The 18,899-nt window shown below is 35.3% G+C and overlaps 2 protein-coding genes across 2 annotated transcripts; both read left to right on the top strand.

Annotated features, from left to right (window-relative positions):
• The first annotated feature begins 696 nt into the window (after positions 1-696).
• LOC143601554 (uncharacterized) lies at positions 697-6,991 on the top strand. The gene is made up of 10 exons (XM_077078942.1): positions 697-886; positions 1,905-1,946; positions 2,082-2,226; positions 3,001-3,230; positions 3,451-3,508; positions 5,278-5,355; positions 5,493-5,581; positions 5,666-5,747; positions 5,850-6,169; positions 6,745-6,991. Exons 1-9 carry the CDS (start codon positions 726-728, stop codon positions 6,165-6,167), a joined length of 1,203 nt encoding a protein of 400 aa, XP_076935057.1. The 5' UTR covers positions 697-725; the 3' UTR covers positions 6,168-6,169; positions 6,745-6,991.
• Positions 6,992-8,668: 1,677 nt separating this feature from the next.
• LOC143601552 (uncharacterized) lies at positions 8,669-15,488 on the top strand. Its single transcript, XM_077078939.1, has 5 exons — positions 8,669-8,874; positions 8,945-9,054; positions 9,856-9,953; positions 13,653-13,839; positions 15,198-15,488. Exons 1-4 carry the CDS (start codon positions 8,709-8,711, stop codon positions 13,795-13,797), a joined length of 519 nt encoding a protein of 172 aa, XP_076935054.1. The 5' UTR covers positions 8,669-8,708; the 3' UTR covers positions 13,798-13,839; positions 15,198-15,488.
• The last annotated feature ends 3,411 nt before the right edge of the window (positions 15,489-18,899 follow it).

The raw sequence follows: 18,899 nt of genomic DNA, 5'->3' as shown, positions 1-18,899 counted from the left end.
CAGATCTAGGGTTTCGATTGTGATATGGTTAAGCTTCGATGAGGGAGAAGAAGAGGGGAACGAGAATGAGAAAGAGAATGGAATACAGTTACATCGATGAAGATGACGATGGTGGCCGACCATGGTGGCGGGATACAGTTGGTGCGATGTGTTTCTGGTGGCGGTTGGATGTAGTGGGTGCGGTGGTGCACCAGAGGAGTTGAGAATGGGGATGAAGATTAGGGATAAAAAGAGTTTTATATTTATTTATTTAAAGACCAAATTTTTAAGTCAATTACAGAAATAACCCCTCAAGAGGTTAAATGACTAAGTTGCCCTCACATGAGGCGCACATGACTGGATTTAACGAAAAAAATTAACGGGGTTAGTGTCAAAGGACGTAACATGATAAGGATTTGAAACATAATGTATGTTTTCTGCTATTAATTTTACGAAAGGACGTCTACTGAAAAAATGTGCAAACATAAAAGACTAGTTTTGATGTTTTGTCGAAAGAGATTGATAGCTCACTAAAAGTATAGAAAAATTCAAGGATGACCTTATTTACATTGAACCCCAAATTATTAGAATATTACAATTCAGTCCCCAACTCATTACGATCTTAACAACTGAATGTTTAATCTTCAAATCACAGGAAACAGAGTGCTGAAAAAATAGTTCGCCACGAAGCTGATGAACTCTGATACGAACCAAACATCTTCAAAACTTCACCAGATCTGAAGAAGATGACGAATCGAAAGATAAACAGCTTTCTCAGCAGATCCATATCCACAATATTATTGATCACGTTATCACTGTCAAATTCACTTGTTCAGTTCTCTGATGCTTCCTCTTCATCGGTGCACACCAACAACTGGGCCGTACTGGTCTGCACCTCTCGCTTCTGGTTAGTTTTAGTTTCATTCATTTTGTGTTAGGCTAGGGTTTCGAGTTTGTATTAGACGTGTATGTGACTGTGCAAGGCTTTGTGATTTGTATCTCCATTAGTATACCTTTAAGCAGTGTTGTAGAACTCGCTAGGCGATTAATTGGATTGGAATTTATATATAATTTTCCAAATATACATTTTATATTTGCCTGCTTGCCTTCTGTTTCGATGTAATCCAATAAACAATTATTGTACGTCTATAAAAAAAATATACATATATATACCAAATTTTATATTTAAAATTTTTAGTTTTGATCAAATATCGATTACTCGGCAACTAGTTTTGACCAAATATCGATTACAGATTACTCGGCAACTAGTCGGGATTTTTACAACCATGCCTGTTAGTTGTGTTACTATAATTAGGAGTTCCATGGTAGCAGATTTTGTGGAATTTAGGTGGATGTGGTTTTATGATTATGTATCAAGTCAGCTGGCATTAGATTATGTTTGTGAGCTCAGAGTTAACTACAGGGTTTGTGATGACACAATGGAGCAGTTGAACAATGAATACACGCTGCAACGTTATACTTGTGTTTGAAAGTAAGATTAAATGGAAGGTTCCTCTTCAAATTTGGATCGAGAACTTGCTCTATTTCCGTTGATTATAGTGACAAATAACTGATATCACCTATTTTGATCCTAGTGTCACTTACAAGTTACAAATTCAAGTAATAAGGTGAAGAAACTATTATGAACTTATATTGACTTCTAATTTCTAACGTAGTGAAGGATAAAGTGCATATGAATACAAGGGCTAAATCACGTGGCAAAACTAACATTTAGATCCTTTTCATGTATTTTTGTCTTTGTGTCTTTTTTATGTACATTATTTCTAGTACATCATATATGGAAATAAGCTTAGTTCTTGATTTTGGTGGAGTTGTTCTCAGTTAATAAGTAAATCATGTGGCATGTGCAATGTGATTTTAGACTCTTCACCTTCTTGCTCTAACAGAATGTTATTATTCTTTAGGTTCAATTATCGACATATGGCAAACACTTTATCCTTGTATAGGTACGTGTTGTTCCTTTACAGTCTTATTTATATGTTGAAGACATTGTTCACGGTCTATCGAGTCTTCTATGTTAGTGATATTTAAATGCTTTTTCCTGTGTTGGATTTTTTCTATTTTTTCATCTACTCATTTAGGACTGTGAAACGACTAGGAATACCTGATGAGAGGATCATTCTTATGTTAGCTGATGACATGGCTTGTAATGCTCGCAACAAATACCCTGCACAAGTCTTTAATAATGAAAACCATAGGCTTAATTTGTATGGAGATAATGTCGAGGTGAGTTTTGCATCAACTTAAATTAACAGCTTGTATATTTTTTTGCTTAGCATAGTTCAGAGGTGAACTTTGTTTTCTACATTAAAGTAGAGGTGGCAATTTTAACTCATTAGTTATCAATGGGTTGATTTTGTTTTGCTGTATCTATAGTGGGTCAAAAGGGGAAAATAAAAATATAGCTATAAAGAAAACATGTGAAATAAATGAGTCAAAAGTCCCTGAATTTATGTAAATTTTACATAAGTTGATGAACTTTAATTTTGCATAACTGAACCTTAACTTTTAAAACTTGACTGTACAATCCCTGTGTTTTTTTTTCCCAAATAAGGCATAGTTTTTTTGCATCATTAAATTCTTCAAAATTCTAAAAAATCATATAAAGGTCTTTATTTACATGGTTAAGTCCATAAAGGTTATAAATAGGGTTATCTCTACTTCTAAAATTCCATGACTTAATCATTAAAAAATAATGCTTTAAGGACTTTTGTGTGAATTATAGGGTTTTTTAATCAACAGGCCAGCATTTAATACATAACACCTTCTAAATTATTCATTCAAATTTAGATTATTATTGCAGGAATTTGATTTTGTAATCATAACCAACATGCTCATTGTTTTAAAAAATACAAGAATATCTTGACAAATGTTTTGGTCCAACCCTACAATTCGACTGGTACAAAAAATTACCCGTTTTGACCCATTACCAACCCTTCTGGCCCACCTGTTGCCACCTCTAGAAGAAGATATGCTGATTTTAGCACACTGTCACACCAGGTAGACTATAGAGGTTATGAAGTGACTGTTGAAAACTTTTTGCGGGTTTTAACGGGCCGCCATGAAAATGCTGTACCAAGATCCAAACGTCTCTTGAGTGATGAAGGAAGCCACATACTGCTATACATGACAGGACATGGTGGAGATGGGTTTTTGAAATTTCAGGACTCAGAAGAACTTCAGAGTCATGATTTGGCTGATGCAGTCAAACAGATGAAAGAAAAGCGTAGGTGAGATACCTGGTGTTTGTGTGTGAGTTTCGGAAATCAATATTTGATATTGAATATATAAACTCAGATAATTAACCATGGTAGGCTATAGAAATTTATGTTTGGACGTGCTTCTAAGCTACTATCAAGCAGTATTGTGTCCATGCCATTATACAGTTATGATGTACCCATTTGAGTGTCATATCATTACTTTCTTTATGAGTTTTTGTTTCATGTTTAGGTTCAAGGAACTGTTGATTATGGTAGATACTTGTCAAGCTGCAACACTTTTTTCACAGGTATGAGTCTTTTCTTATAGGCCTATTGGGTTTAGCTTCATAATATCAACATCCACCAACAGTAGAATTATTTTATAGAAAGTACTAAAAGCTCCAGCATGTAACATTAAAACATCATACTTGGTTGTTGAATTTATTGACTTCTTTTTCCTATATTCAGCACTTGAGTGATACCGGTATGTATATTAATATTTATGGATAACGCATACATAGGCCACTCAGTTTACTATACAAATTTAGAACAGTTTTAGAGGCCAACCAAGTATCAATATGGTTTTGTTTATGCTTATATTTGCAAAAACAAAAACTTGCCGGAAAACTGTAAGATGACAAAATGCCCTTAAATTAGAAACTTATCACATCTAGAGTTGTAAGAAAGACACAAATGTTACTGTGTTCAATCAAAAGATTCAACTCTAGATGGATTACTGATACATATTCGAGTAGATTCACGTGCATATTTTTCATTTTAAACTGATGTCACAAAATCTCTTAGGGGATTTTTGTCATTATACAACTTTCTAGCTAGAATCAATATGAATGAAACTAAATTGATACTAGGGAGTAGAGGTGCACAAACATTGATACTATGGAGTAGAGGTGCACAAACAGGCTAAAGCCCAAGCCTGGTTCACAAAAGCCCGGTAAGGCCTGAAAGTACTAAACAGGCCCATAATTTTCCTTCAAAACCTGGTCTGGCCTGGGCTAAGCCCAATCAAAAGTCTAGGATTCTCATTTTTTAAAAAGGCTGGACCTTTTTATCAATTAATTTTTTATTATAATTTGATGATTCTTATAAAAGATTTATTCGCCCTGTTTGCGATGCGTGCATATAATGTATATATGTGTGAATCCTCGGGTGGGCAAAAGTGAAATTGCACTAATTTTGACGTTATTTTACTAATCTCGTGAAAATAACGTTAAAAGTGACGGAAGGTTAATTAGGCATCATGTGGTGGCGTTGATAGCCGAAAGACAAGGGTACATTTATCAATCGGCCGGTGTGCCGATGGTTGAGTGTTATGTGCCTTATGTCCAAGGCTGGATGCAAAACTACTATCGAGCCGGGGGTCTCACCGGAAGCAGCCTCTCTATTCCTACGAGGTAAGGCTGTCTACATCTTACCCTCCTCAAACCCTATCATAGCTTTGCTATTGGTGGGATATACTGAGTACGATGATGATGATGATGATTCTTATAAAAGATTTATGTAACTGAAATGAAAGAGAAAGAAAATCTTAAATATTGAACATGATAATTTTTATAAATTAGTTTTTCTATACAAAACAGCTTTTTGTACGATGAAAACCACTTTGTTGTTGAACACCACTTTTAACGTTGCTAGTTGTTTATTTTTAGTTAAATTCTATTGTGCCATTAAAATATTTTTCATAATGTCTAGTGTATTATTTATAACATTTATTTGAGGTCATTTTTTTTGACAACTTTGTGTTGTTTTACCTAATTAAAATTGATCTTATTATACATGTGTGGCTGTGTTTTTACACTATTAAGCCATAAGCTTCTTTTGGCCCGGTCAGGCCCAAGCTTTGTGCACTTTTACTTGGGTGGCCTTAGTGAATACTTTTGAGTACTTGTGTAGCAAATGTATACATTAAACCTAATATTAAAGATGCTACATATATGTTTAAAATGCTGGAAGTTCTTCAAACTGTTACTAAATAAGCATGTCACATTTCTTATATTACAAGCCCAATTCGTATTTATCTGAATATTAATCACAGTGTGGATTGTTTCTTCTTTTTCAGCTCCAATCCCCAGGTGTTTTGGCTATTGGAAGTAGCATGAAAGGAGAAAACTCATATTCACATCACTTGGATTCTGATGTGAGTATGATCTCAAATTCTGAATGTTAATGTGTTAACAACTTGAACTCCTTATAATTTGAATTAATTGATATACAACAAAGCTTCTATATATTTAATTTGCCACACTTAACCTTGTTGAATTTGTTTTGATATAGGTTGGTGTCTCAGTTGTAGATCGATTCACGTTTTACACCTTAGCTTTCTTTGAGAGGCTAAATATGTATGACAATGCCTCATTAAGCAGGTATAAAAATTTAAAAGATATAAATTATTAAAGTTCTTTATGGTTCTCAGCCTCTATTTATTTCTCTTTTCTTTTGTTTTGCAGTCTTTTCAGCTCATTTAATCCAAATTTGTTGCTGTCAACTGCATATTATCGAACAGATCTATACCAAGAACAAGTGGAGAAGGTATGGCTGTTGTACATGCATCATTAAATGGATAATGTAACTTAAAAGTGGGAACTTGCAATCAGGAACTAATAGTTGGCTTTTAATTGTATTAATAATCAGGTACCCGTGACAAATTTCTTTGGTTCAGTCATGAAAACAATCCACACAAGTTCTGCTTACAGAGTAATCTCAGGTAAAGACAGCATACAGGTCAAATCTGACGTGCCATCAGATCAATCTGCTGATGTGGACGCTCAAAGAATAACAAGTTCAGATCCTGAGAAACAGGCGGTGAAGGGTGGAGGTTGTCCTCATGCGGATATATGGAATGCCATTGTTAAGAAGTTTGAAAGTATAAAAAATGTTGACCAAATTGTGAATTACGGGTTGGTTGGAATGTTGACCCTGGTGGCAGTTTCTACTTGGCAGTCATCATGAAGGTGAGAAATAGATTCTTTATTTGAATTTGATAATCTGAATACAAGAAATGGGTAGGTTAGCTGGGTTGGGTAACAATGGGTAAATCTTTGTATGTCAAAACGGGTGGGCCAGGTTTGGTTGGCCCTTAACACGTTTGTCTAATTTTTCTATCACTTTATATGCATTTAAAATACAAAGGGTAACAGGTCAAAATAGGGTCAGGCCCGACAAGGTGGGTAACAGGTCAAAATAGGTTCGGGTTGAAACGAGTTGTTGCTCATGCAACTCAAAACATGTCGGTCAGTTTGGCAAACATTTTCTATTTTCTACACATAATTTGATTGCAAAAACTTTGTTACTACTGTAACAATCTATTTACTTATAATTAAACGATTTAGAATGTTGCAACTTGCAAGTGTTAAATTTTTTTAAATGATTACTTTGTGTGATTTCCAACAAGCTCAACATAAAGATTAACCGTAACCAAAACCGTGCCCATTTATAAGTAAAAGAGCTGAATGCCATTTTCATGTTTTTCTGGTTTGCTACTTTTCAGTTCTCATGACTGTTATTTCTGTTTACGTTCCAGCCCCAGCTGACCAGAAAACCAATTAAAGAGACAATTTGAGCTTCTTCTAGCAAAGTCTTACCCTCGGGAACATCCATTTAGAAAATACAGCCAAATTTGATTATCAAGACACCGAATCAGCCATCATTCATGGCTCTAAATCTGAGCTAGACTATGTACAAGTTAACATACAACTCTGAGTGGATCTTTCTTGTATGTACATTTTACATTTGCTAACTTTGACTTTGATGGTCTTGTCATAGTCCATGCTTTCCCAACTGGGCAGTTGTGATAGTCCACTTTGTATGATCACAATTGCGGCAAAAACATGTTTACATATTCACAAAAAAATATAAAATTCAAGGGAAGTAAGCATATGAGTATATAGTTAAAATTCGTCAATAAAAGTACTTATGGCGGTCGGGGTACATAATGTGACTTCAAACATTAGGCTTTCTATTAGAATGTCTACTCGGTTAACTACTCGTATTAGCTTCAATGTCATAAATTTTTTTTTATTAACGAGTAACAGAACATTAATTTTTATGAGTTAAAACAATTCTACCTGTATATCAGTTTTCAAAGCAAGCAAATGTACTTTTAGAATTTAGACCGTCTTAATAAGAAATAAACGTGTGAAAAGTGTGGATACACATAACAACCATCCACTATAACATACCAATATCAAAATGACATGTCTATTATGGTCAAGTTATAATGTAAAGGTCAAAAGACAAATAATACATAATACACTATTTTACGATAAACGGCTATCTAAAGTAATGCCTAAATATCGATTATTCAATCTATAACATAAGATATGTGGGATGATTATTAAAAGACATTTGATTTCCATAGAAAAGCCAAAGATCCAAATAATCCATGTACATGAGTGTCCCATGGACCGTACGTCCCGACACAAGGTTATAATTCTAGCTCTTCCAGAGTGGTATCTCACTGATGGTTCGGACGCCCCCCCCCCCAGCAAGGAGGCCTTCTTCGCCTTCTACCTAAGCTGCGCAGGAAAGGCCCAAAGCTAGTTCCCTGACGAAACATGGGTTGACTTAGCATCAACTTCCACAAATCACTTCCGAGCACCTTTGGAGTTTGGAATAGCCGATCAACCCATTTCTCACACTGAACACCCTTTTGCACGAGAATTAGTATCTATACGATCCCCGAAAATAAAAATGTAAGAGGGAGGGAGAGAGAGAAAATGACCTGACTTGTATGATATCACTAGTGTGTGTGTGTGTGTGTGTGTGTGTGTGTATCAGATATTGTCAAATGACATTGTTAAATACTTAAAATAAGGATAGTCCCCACTAGGTTTTACTTTAACATGATTGGTGGTCACTTGAGTTGCACTCTATATCTTCAACCATGTAGGTAAGGCTCGTGAGTGGATCTAGTAAGACCCGAATTCTTTATATTTCGGGGCTATCGAGTTCCATCCAACCCCAATTCTAGTTGTTTTAGTACCATACTTCACCATACATGTAAGAAAAATGCTTACGAGTCTTCATTTTTCAAGATTTGCCAAAACAAATTACAGAAAAATATGCCGTAACAACGAAACATAGTATACATGCACTTATTTGTAACAATTTTCTTATAAACTTAGCTAGCACATTTGGTGCTTAGCCATGATTTGAGTTGGACCGACTAGATCTGGCTTGAGACCGACCACAAACGGTTTAAACATAACCAACTCAACTCTTGGTCTTAACTTTGGCGTAAATTCGGCTTCAGTCCGGTCCCATCAAAAACCAAAATACAACACAACTTAACATAAAATAAATTATCGAGCTTTGATCTAACCGGAAACCAACCCAACCCGAAAAGACCAATACCGACCCACACCAGTCTTCGGTTTTGATTTTTTAAAATATTCCGGGCTCAGATTCTATCCCGTTTCAAGCTGACACGCTCGGTCGCGTACTTAGTTTACAGTTTACACCAAGGCAAACACCACGAGTTCATCGGTGAAGATGAATGTGCATTCATGGTTCCGACGCATAAAAACCGGATCTTCACCACCGGCAACTACCACAACCAATCAAAACAACGAACACCAGCTGTACGGAATCACAGACGAGTTGATTAACCTCCTCAAATCCTTCACAATTGAAACGTTCAGAAACTTTAATCTCCAAGGTACTGTTTACATAACTCGTACTATATCTTTCACATCGTATGCAATTGAATTAAAATTAGGCATATTCAGATGAAGAAGAATCAGCCGTTGATGGAGCTGAATCAACGGCTGGGATCTTGCAGAAGGATTTGTCTCCATGGCAAGAGAAGCATGCTGTACTTGTGTTATCAAAAGTTAAGGTCAGGGCTTTTTATGCTTTTGAAGTTAGGGTTTTGGTTTAGTGTATTTATGCAATTGGAATCAGATGCTTTTGAATTTGTTTACATTTAAACTGTTAAACCATAGTAATCGGTTAGGTCCAAAGTAGTCGTATAATCCGACTGCCCCGGACAGTGAACATCCCTAGGTTATTAGAGAAAGTGACTGTTTTAGTGATTAAATAATAATAACTAACAAGAAGACAATATGCATAAGTTTCTTCACCATTTTATCTAGTCCGAGCCTTGCATGCGAAACTCATTTAGGCTTGTTGAGCCTTAACAAGGCTTGTATACTTTAAAGTTTGACATCTTTTGGACTTTTCTGTATTAATTTCACACTGCATAGCCGAGCTTTTGGCTCGTTTAAGGGACTACATGAGCTCAAGCCAAGCTTAGGCTCGTTTAAGGTTTTTCTCATAATATAAAAAATAATTAAAAACGTATGGAAATTAATTAATTAATAACAAACGAGCCGAGCCCAAGCTTGAGCTTGGGCTCGACTCGTTTACACCTTAGTGAGTAGTGACCTTATGCATTTGAAAATGGTTGTTTTAGTGATTTAATAATAACTAACTAGAATACAATATGCATAAGTTTCTTCTCCATTTTAGCTTAAGAAACAGTCAACGGCGGTTATGTCTTTTATAAGTAACAGATTAAGGTTAAAGCTTTTATTGATGGATTCTGGATTGGATCCTCTCTATGAGTTTATAAGATCAATTGAAAATTTAGTTTTTTTGATGAATGTAGTAAATATATAAAGTGCTTTTGATTTTACAGGAATTATCACAACTTAGGTTTAGGTTATGTCCACGATACTTGAAAGAAAGGCAATTTTGGAGGATTTATTTTACCCTTGTGAAGAATCATGTTGCAAAGTAAGATCTATCCTTCTTTCATGCTTATAATATCTGTTGATCTTTGTTCATCTAGATCAGTTTTACATTGTTTAACTCGTATAATAAATAAGCGTGAATGATTATCAAAACTTAAACTTCATTCAGTTAGCTGTTTAATATTTCCATTTTGATTCTCACATGTTTACATAATTTGAGGATAGTTATACATTCTATATTTAAATGATCTTAGTTCTTGCTTAAGGGCTAATCATTAAAGGATCACTTGACCTCCTAGGTATGCTAATATTTTTAGGATATTATATACCGTTTCATTTATATGGTGTCATTTGAAAAGAACATGAGAGCATAGGCCTGCTTAGTGAGGAGACAAGGAGGTTGTCAGTTTGGGTCGTGTTTCGTTTCTAAAAGGTCAAACTGGTAAAATGAGAAAATTACGAAGGAAATGAGCTAGATGTCTTCAAACTTTGAAGTGTGTTTTTCATGCATACACCCATCTAAATTTATTATAAAAAGTTAGATTGTCATTGATTCTAAGCTTTACAACTCCAGCACATGTCCTATCACTTACGAGAATCAGAGCTATATAGCTTTCGTGTCCTCCATCTCGAGGCACTAACCATAAAACAACGAGGGGTAGATAATGATATCCTAGGGTGGGTGTCTACGGTAATCAAAAGATCAAGGCCAATGAATTGTTCTAAACAATGGGTTCTTGAGATTCGTGTCCACTCAGAGTGGGAAATCTTTACCTTTGTCTCCATCTTTCAGACATTTTCTTGTTAGCATCTCGAGCAAGAGGACACCGAAACTATAGACATTTGATGTATGCGAGTTTTGGGACCCCTGTTTGAGTTATGAAACTTGGTATCTAGGAGATGTGTAAGACGGGGAGTTCTCAATGGGGACTAAGCCTACGACGGGGATGCCGACATCCGTATCTATTAGGTCTACGAGTATGTTGGTGGAGTTTTTTGTTCTCGTGAGTCAACATTGCATGGTCTCTGAAAGAGTGGGTTTGGGCGAGGACTCTTGGAGTCTCTAGGTCTCTTATGAATATGGTATCCAAGTCAAGTGGAGCTCCACTAACATCTTGTTTATTGCAATTTCATGCAAATCTTTACAATCTACTTTCACTCACGTAATGAAATGATATATGAGGGGGTGGTTGTGTTGGGTTAACACAACCCAACTCAACTCGTTCGAACTCCTACAAGAATTACACATCTTTTGACACAAGTTTGTATTAAAAAATTAAAAAATCGACATATTTTGACACTAAATTTATATTAAAGAAAATCATGAATTTGGGAGGGAGAAAATTGGCCAGTTTAATACGATCCATCAAGTTTAGACTCAATACATAATTACCTTTTTTTTTATCTGCCTATTTTGTTACCTCCACATAAGACAAGCTTGCTTTTAGCAACAAGATGCTCACTTACACACTAGACAAATAGTGTGAAGAATACATTCTTATCATGCAAGGGGTCATTAAGCTAGGGCCGTCAAAATAAGCACTCGTCTAATTTTTAAAGTTTCGTGTTTCTAGCACATATGATATATGTAATTACAAAAAAGTGAGTTTTTCTTCTTATAAAGTTGGGCACTTGAGATAGTCAGGTGAGTGAGCTCACCTCTGCTTGAAGTATAAATGACCCAGCTCAAATCGGCTCGTTTATTTTGAGTGAGCTATCTGAACAACCCTACAAAGACTTCATATTTGATCTTAAAAACATTTTTGTTCCAACTTAAGGAGTGTTGGAAATATTTTTGCTCTATTGGACAGAATATGTTTAGTCATAAGGGATCTGAATATGTAGAGTCAAGGGATATGGATGGTCTGTAGGTTTCAGTTGTAATCCCTTTATATATCTCTATATTCATCTTGTACATAGACATTCAAATACAATATACAATTACCAAGTTTTATTTGGTATCAGAGCACGTCTTGTTGCCAAGGGGTTTCACCAACAACCGGGTATTGATTATCACGAGACCTTTAGTCCAGTTGTGAAATCCACAACTATACGTGTCGTTCTTTCACTCGCTGTCACCAGACGATGGCCACTCCGACAGTTAGATGTGCAAAATGCGTTTCTTCATGGTGATCTCAAAGAAAAGGTTTACTTTCAGCAACCACCTGGTTTTGTTGATCCACACAAACCAGATCATGTATGCCTACTTCATAAATCTTTTTACGGGCTCAAACAGGCCCCGAGAGCTTGGTTTCATCGCCTCTCCACGGCTTTACATGCCCTCGGTTTTAAAGGGTCCAAAACTGACCCATCTCTTTTTATTTACTCGGCACGAGGCACCCTCTTATATATGCTGGTGTATGTTGATGACATTATTCTAACAGGTAACAACACTACAGCCATTGATAATGTTGTGCACAGCCTTAGCAAGTCTTTTGCTGTTCAAGATGTGGGCCCTCTTTCCTATTTTTTGGGTATTGAAATCAACCCCAAAGGTGCTGACATGCTTCTTTCCCAAAAGAAGTACATTATGGAACTCCTCGATCGAGCGGGCCTATCTAATGCCAAACCTGTGCCCTCTCCCATCACAACCACCGTTAACTTGGCTCTTGGTGATAGTCCACCATTTGATAATCCGGTTAAATACCGGCAGTAGTTGGGGCACTTCAATATGTGACTCTTTCACGCCCGGATATCACATTTGCAGTCAACAAAGTCTGCCAGTTTATGCACTCTCCTACTGATAACCACTGGTCTGCAGTTAAACGAATCCTTCGTTACCTTCAGGGCATAGCCGACTATGGTCTTCTGTTACAACACAAGTCTGGTTCTCGCTTGCATGCTTACACGGATGCTACTTTTAACTCCCTCAGCGCCTTTTCTGATGCTGATTGGGCAGGTTGTCCAGATGACCGTCGATCCACTGGGGGATTTGCAATATATCTTGGCTCCAATCTAGTGTCCTGGTCTGCTAGAAAACAAAAGACTGTCTCTCGGTCATCAACAGAATCCGAATATAAAGCCCTAGCAGATAAGGTTGCTGAGCTCACTTGGCTTGAAACCCTTTTGCGGGAATTGTGTGTTCCTATTGCCTCGGCCCCCACTTTGTGGTGTGATAATTTGGGTGCTACTTACTTATCGGGCGAATCCTGTTTTTCATGCACGTACCAAACATGTGGAAGTTGATTTCCATTTTGTTCGAGAAAAGGTAGCACAAGGGAAACTCTCAGTTCAGTTTGTTTCTACACATGATCAGATCGCTGATGTATTCACAAAGCCGCTGCCTTCACAAAGATTTCTTCTATTACGGTCCAAGCTACAGGTCGCTTCCCGGCCTTAGCTTGCGGGGGAATATTAGACAGAATATGTTTAGTCATAAGGGATCTGAATATGTAGAGTCAAGGGATATGGATGGTCTGTAGGTTTCAGTTGTAATCCCTTTATATATCCCTATATTCATCTTGTACATAGACATTCAAATACAATATACAATTACCAAGTTTTACTTGCTCCAACTTGAGGAATTTCGGAAACAAACATTGTAACAATAGTCAAAGAGTAACTGTAATGGTAGTCAAAGCATAAATATAGATAGCAATTAGATTAAGTACCTTGCTTTGACTATGTACTCTTGTATGCATATATACAACAGATTCTATTATTGGATGGATATACAGAATGCATGAGTTAGATACATGTATTTTTTGTTATGGATTAAGATTTTTGCTATCTTGATCGTCAGGTATGAGTTACACGCCATACTATTAGAGAAACTTAAACAAATTGCAATAGAAAACAAAAAAGGCCCGAATACAAGTGCATACGAAGTTGAAATGTTAGAAGCAAGAAAACCAACGAATTTGGAACCTGCAACGCCACTTGAATAGATGGCAAATTGTTTTTGACAATCAAAGTGGAAAAAATACAAGGTAATTTTATTCATTTTACTATATTCTTGATACCTTTTGTAATTATAGAGGTTACAAAATGGGCGCCTGGGCGGACGGGCTAGGTAGCTGGCCAAAATTTTCTTTTTTGGTGCATGCCAAATTTCTTGGCTCAAAATGTTATATCTTTTTAGTGTGTCTTAGTTTTCTTTTTAGGTGTTCTTTTAGTGTGCTCATTTGCCCTGTTAGAGACTTGGATTGAAAAAGTGCAAGGTGAACAAAAGCGATAGGGTCCCAAGCCGAGGTGAAAAGTGCACCACGCAAAAGCGAATGCTTTTTGAACGCATGGCGACCATTTAAAAAACATATTTAATTTAATACAAACCACATGCAATATACAAACCACATTATAATACATATTAAACATGTAAAACATCGACATATATATTCCAAAATACCAAAAGGAGCATAAAACCGTTTTCAAGTACCGCGTTACTCGCCCAAAATACCAAAAGTAGCATAAAAACAAGTTATTAACTACCAAATTACTCGGAAAAGTGTTTTCGGAAAAAGGCTACTAAAAAGTGTTTCAACTTTGAAAAAGTTTATAGCTAAACGAAAAGTCTACCATCAGAAACTCTCTTCAGTATCATCATCATCAACATCATCATCACGTTCACCGATATCCTCTTCTTCTGTATCTTCATCAATCAAATGATGTATTTTACGAGATGGTGGTACTCTAGGAGTAGGGCCACGAAATTGGAGGGAGCAACACCTTTTCCTTTTGATATAATAGAATAAGTCGGTTCAGATGCCCGGTTCAGATGGTGTGTGTGAAGATGAGATATTCGGTATTGACGTTGATGACGTTGATAGCAAAGAGAGCTTCTAATCTAGACTTTTTGTTTACCTATAAACTTTTAGAAAGTTGAAACACTTTTGTGTAGTGGAAACACTTCCGAGTAATTTGGTACTCGATAACTTTCTTTTTGCTACTTTTGGTATTTTGGGATATATATATGCTGATGTTTTAGATGTTCAATATATATTATAATGTGGCTTGTATATTATAAATAATCAAATGTCTTTTAAAACTATGGTCGCCTCGCGTTCGCTTCTCGCTTTTTTAATCCAAGATCTTTACTGAAGTTAATGTAAAAATATGTTAAGCTCTTTATCTATTTCTCTTAGGCAGAGTTTGTTGTTTCTTGATTATATAATTAGAATCTGCAAATCTGTGAAAATAGGCTATATTTTCAATATAACTGTAGTGTTGGCATCATTATTGCTGGCCCAATCATACACACCTTTTGCTGCATAGAGTACAAGTCATCATTGCATACTTTTTAGTTTTATTCAAAAAAACATTGACCTTTACTTATGATTTACATTTTAAGGGTTGGGTACTTCTGATACCAATAAAGACTGAAGTGATATTGCAAGTGGTTCACAAATGGACAAGTGTGACACAGGGAATCTGTAAGTTATTGATCATGATATGCAACTGATTTAAAGTGCCTATTTTGATTCCCAAATAGGGTTTGACAAGCTACACTAGATTGCAGTAAAAGTTGTGAAATTGTAGGGGTAAATCTTACCTTTTTTCACTGAAATTTGTAACTATATTTTGGCTGGATTATGTTCCTTTTCGGTTTTCACATGTTAATTTCATCATTAAAGTGTACATATTAGTTTGCAGCTAATCGTTTACTGTCATATGCTAATTTGAGACACATCTCTATAACCGAGCCAGGAGTTGATTTGTCTTGTGCTCACTCGTATAAGAACTCGAGCTGATTAAAGGTTATGTAATTTGAGACTATTGTTAAGTTGTTACTTTAGATTTTTATAGGAGTAAACATACAAAACTACTAAAAGTGAAAGAAAAACAAGTCGAATTTGGCCAAGAATCGATTTGGTTTGGTAGCGACTGGCGAGTTAGATACAAAACTACTTTCTATCTCGGCTAGAAATATTTTGTTTAACTTGTTTATCACTGCTGTTCATTTTTTTTACTTTTCATTATTATTACTATTAAACTTAATATCCCATTAAAAATGTTAAATCCACACAACACAAATTGATTCTTACGTGCATTATCATTAGAAACTATATATTGTACTCGGTAATATTGGTTGTTTGTATTCATTGATGAATGCACTATTTTTGACAATGTTGTGTGTCAGTGTATGCATTGGTGAATTCGTTTATTCACCCGTGAATAAAATAGTTTCTAAGATTAGTGGCTTATGTTTTAACCTGTTAGTATGTACTTGCGTTTAATGTATGCGCTCATGCTTCATTTCCAACCTAATAACTAAGAACTTCGAGAACTGATTATGCTTTAAGATTTATTTCAAAGTTAAAACTACGGCATTTATAGTATTTTTGCCTATATGCAATATTCACATGTATTTTACACCTTTACAAAAAGATCCAAAAGAAGATAAAACTAAAGACAAGGAAGATAAATAAACCATTGTTTTTAGGTCTCCCTTTGCATTAAAACGCCATGTCTGCGTGCCTGCAATTGTCGCAATTTTTAACATAATATTGGTTCAGAAGTGAACAAAACCCTACAAATATTATGCACGAAATATAAAAAACGTCTAGCATGTCAATAGATATGACACTTAGAAATGAATAGATGTTTGCATCGTCAGAAATAGTAGTCCCATGCATGTGAACATAAATATATTATAATGCCCAAGGTGGTGAGTACTGAGGATGTGAATTGAATCTTAGTATCAACGGCACACTAATTAAAGGGAGTCAGAACTGAAGGACTCTGGACCTACTCTACACTGGTAACCCTAATCTACACAACAAGGAAAACTCGATTTTTTTTACAACAAATTGTTTACAAAATCTTTTTTTACAAATATGAATATAGTATAGTAGGAGTCTTGAGTACAGTTATCAACACCGAAAATCCCTAAATATGGGTGCTGGTACTAATACCGAAAATACTTGGTACGGTACGGGTACCTAGTGCCATACTGATCTTGAAACCTGATTCAATACCCATACCCAGTAACGCTTGCTCATCCATATTTAGTAGTTAACTTAGCCCACCGGAAAACTTCATTTAATAGGGAGGTCTTGAGTTCAAGTCCCACCTATAACAAAAAAAGGGAGGGGGGGGGGGGGAGGTTAAGTCGGGACTAATGTGATGGTTTGATGTACGAGCATCCCTTCGGACACGTGTCAACATATTATTCCACGATTCAACACTCGAAGAATGGAGATGATCAAGCGGGCTAATGATGCATTAGTGATCTAAATGTCTGTTTAAAAAAATAGGTTAACTTAGCTCATGTGGTAGAAGTGTTTATTTCCTAACGAGAGGTCCTGGGTTCTGACTTTGTCATAGAAAAAAAAATAATAATAAATAAGGTTTAGTAGTTATTGTTTGTATGTATTAAAATGAATTTTGTGATTCTTATGCTTCTCCTCTTCTTTCAGGTATCTCTTGTTTGAGGTATAATTTGGCCCTAAGTATGCTTCGCCACTGTGTGCATGTGTACGCATAGAGGATTTCCTACGACGTTCAAATTGTTGACGATAGTATGTTCACCTAAAGGTCATAACAAAGTTCACTATGTAGTATGTTATAACAAATTAAGTTCAGTATGTCGATCTTGTCTTGAATCTATATTTCTTTTATTTTTATCAACTAACTAGTTAACACATGCGGTACTTGGTCACCCAATGAAAACAACGTCACACAGATCTTTCCATATGTTTCTTCATTGTTTTTACTTGTCATGTCCATTTACGTGCATTTGTTACAAGAAGTGACATAGATAGTCAAAACGAATTGCCCCTCACCCTTGAATACACGCTACGTTCTCACGACTTGTACATTTATTAGGATTTTAAGTTTTCTTACTCCTTAAGAGTACATTGCACATATATACGTAGAAATTACATAAATCAAATAATTTGTCTCTGAAAAAATAAGCATGGAAACTCAAAAAATGTCTCATGACTCTCATTTGTTAACTTTATAACTATATTTAAGTGATATCATGAAGCATTTTTTTAAATTTTCTCTATATTAATTACCATAAAGTTTTTCAGAATACCAATTAAAAGTTTGCTCTTAAATGAGAAAAAACATAAGGTACCCTAGCCATCAATCCATCATGGGTGATGACACATGAAACACATACAAAAGTTTCAGGTCATTATTACTTGAAAGGACACCATTTAAACATTTATTTATTTATCACAATCACATGTGACTTATTTTCACAGGTTTCATCTTGTTGAAGCAAGACAACGGTGAACCCCACTTCACCAGGTTAATTATGGCAAACCACGTACACCCGTACAGTTGGACAAAACAAAAACAGTATTTTAAATTTATATACAAGTACATTTATACATTTGAAAAATAGACGGGTTATGGTTTTCATACACCTTAAAGGAAAAAAAGACAATGAAAATTTATCTTTAGGGTGTATTAAACCACAACCCTTAATATTTAGAGTTCGGTCCCGTTTATATATATATATATATATATATATATAGAGGGGTGGGATCTAGTGAAAACAAAACTTAAAAACTCATAAAAAACTATTTTTAACTTTTAAAAAAAAAAATTTGAAATTTTTTTTTCCATTATTCTTATATGTTGTTATTGGTTCAAAAAAAAAAAACTTGTCGGTAACATCATCGGTATAGTGCGCATGTGTAATAGTGTGCATTGCATATATGCAAAAGTGTTTGTATTGCATAGAATACAACACTATTGTACATATTTGATACACACTATTGTATATATATAATATAAGACTAATACACACATCGAATACACATTAGTGCGTATGTGTAATACAACATTAACGCACATATGCACCACATCGACTTTTATTTTATTATTTTTTTCCATATAATACAACACTACTACACATATACAATACACAAATATTAAATATAAGCAATAAAACACTATTAAACTCAAAAATACATAGTAATACGCATGTGTAATACAATGGTATCGCACAGTAATACGTATGTGCATCACAGCAGGTTTTTTTTTTTATTTTTTTCGAGTGAAATATAAGAAAATATAAGAATAATGGCGAAAACAG

This window comes from Bidens hawaiensis, unplaced genomic scaffold, assembly GCF_021521415.1.
Source record: "Bidens hawaiensis isolate Kalapana, Puna unplaced genomic scaffold, B.hawaiensis_p1.1 tig00056716_1, whole genome shotgun sequence".
NCBI classification, from domain to species: Eukaryota; Viridiplantae; Streptophyta; class Magnoliopsida; order Asterales; family Asteraceae; genus Bidens; species Bidens hawaiensis.
This window is presented reverse-complemented; position numbering and strand designations above follow the sequence as displayed.

Coding starts and splice junctions, on each gene's coding strand:
- LOC143601554 (XM_077078942.1), top strand. CDS start 726: ATGACGAATCGAAAGATAAACAGCTTTCTCAGCAGATCCATATCCACA. Junction 2,227..3,000: donor TGTATGGAGATAATGTCGAG/GTGAGTTTTGCA, acceptor CTGTCACACCAG/GTAGACTATAGAGGTTATGA. Junction 3,231..3,450: donor CAGATGAAAGAAAAGCGTAG/GTGAGATACCTG, acceptor TTTCATGTTTAG/GTTCAAGGAACTGTTGATTA.
- LOC143601552 (XM_077078939.1), top strand. CDS start 8,709: ATGAATGTGCATTCATGGTTCCGACGCATAAAAACCGGATCTTCACCA. Junction 9,055..9,855: donor TTGTGTTATCAAAAGTTAAG/GTCAGGGCTTTT, acceptor TTGATTTTACAG/GAATTATCACAACTTAGGTT. Junction 9,954..13,652: donor GTGAAGAATCATGTTGCAAA/GTAAGATCTATC, acceptor CTTGATCGTCAG/GTATGAGTTACACGCCATAC.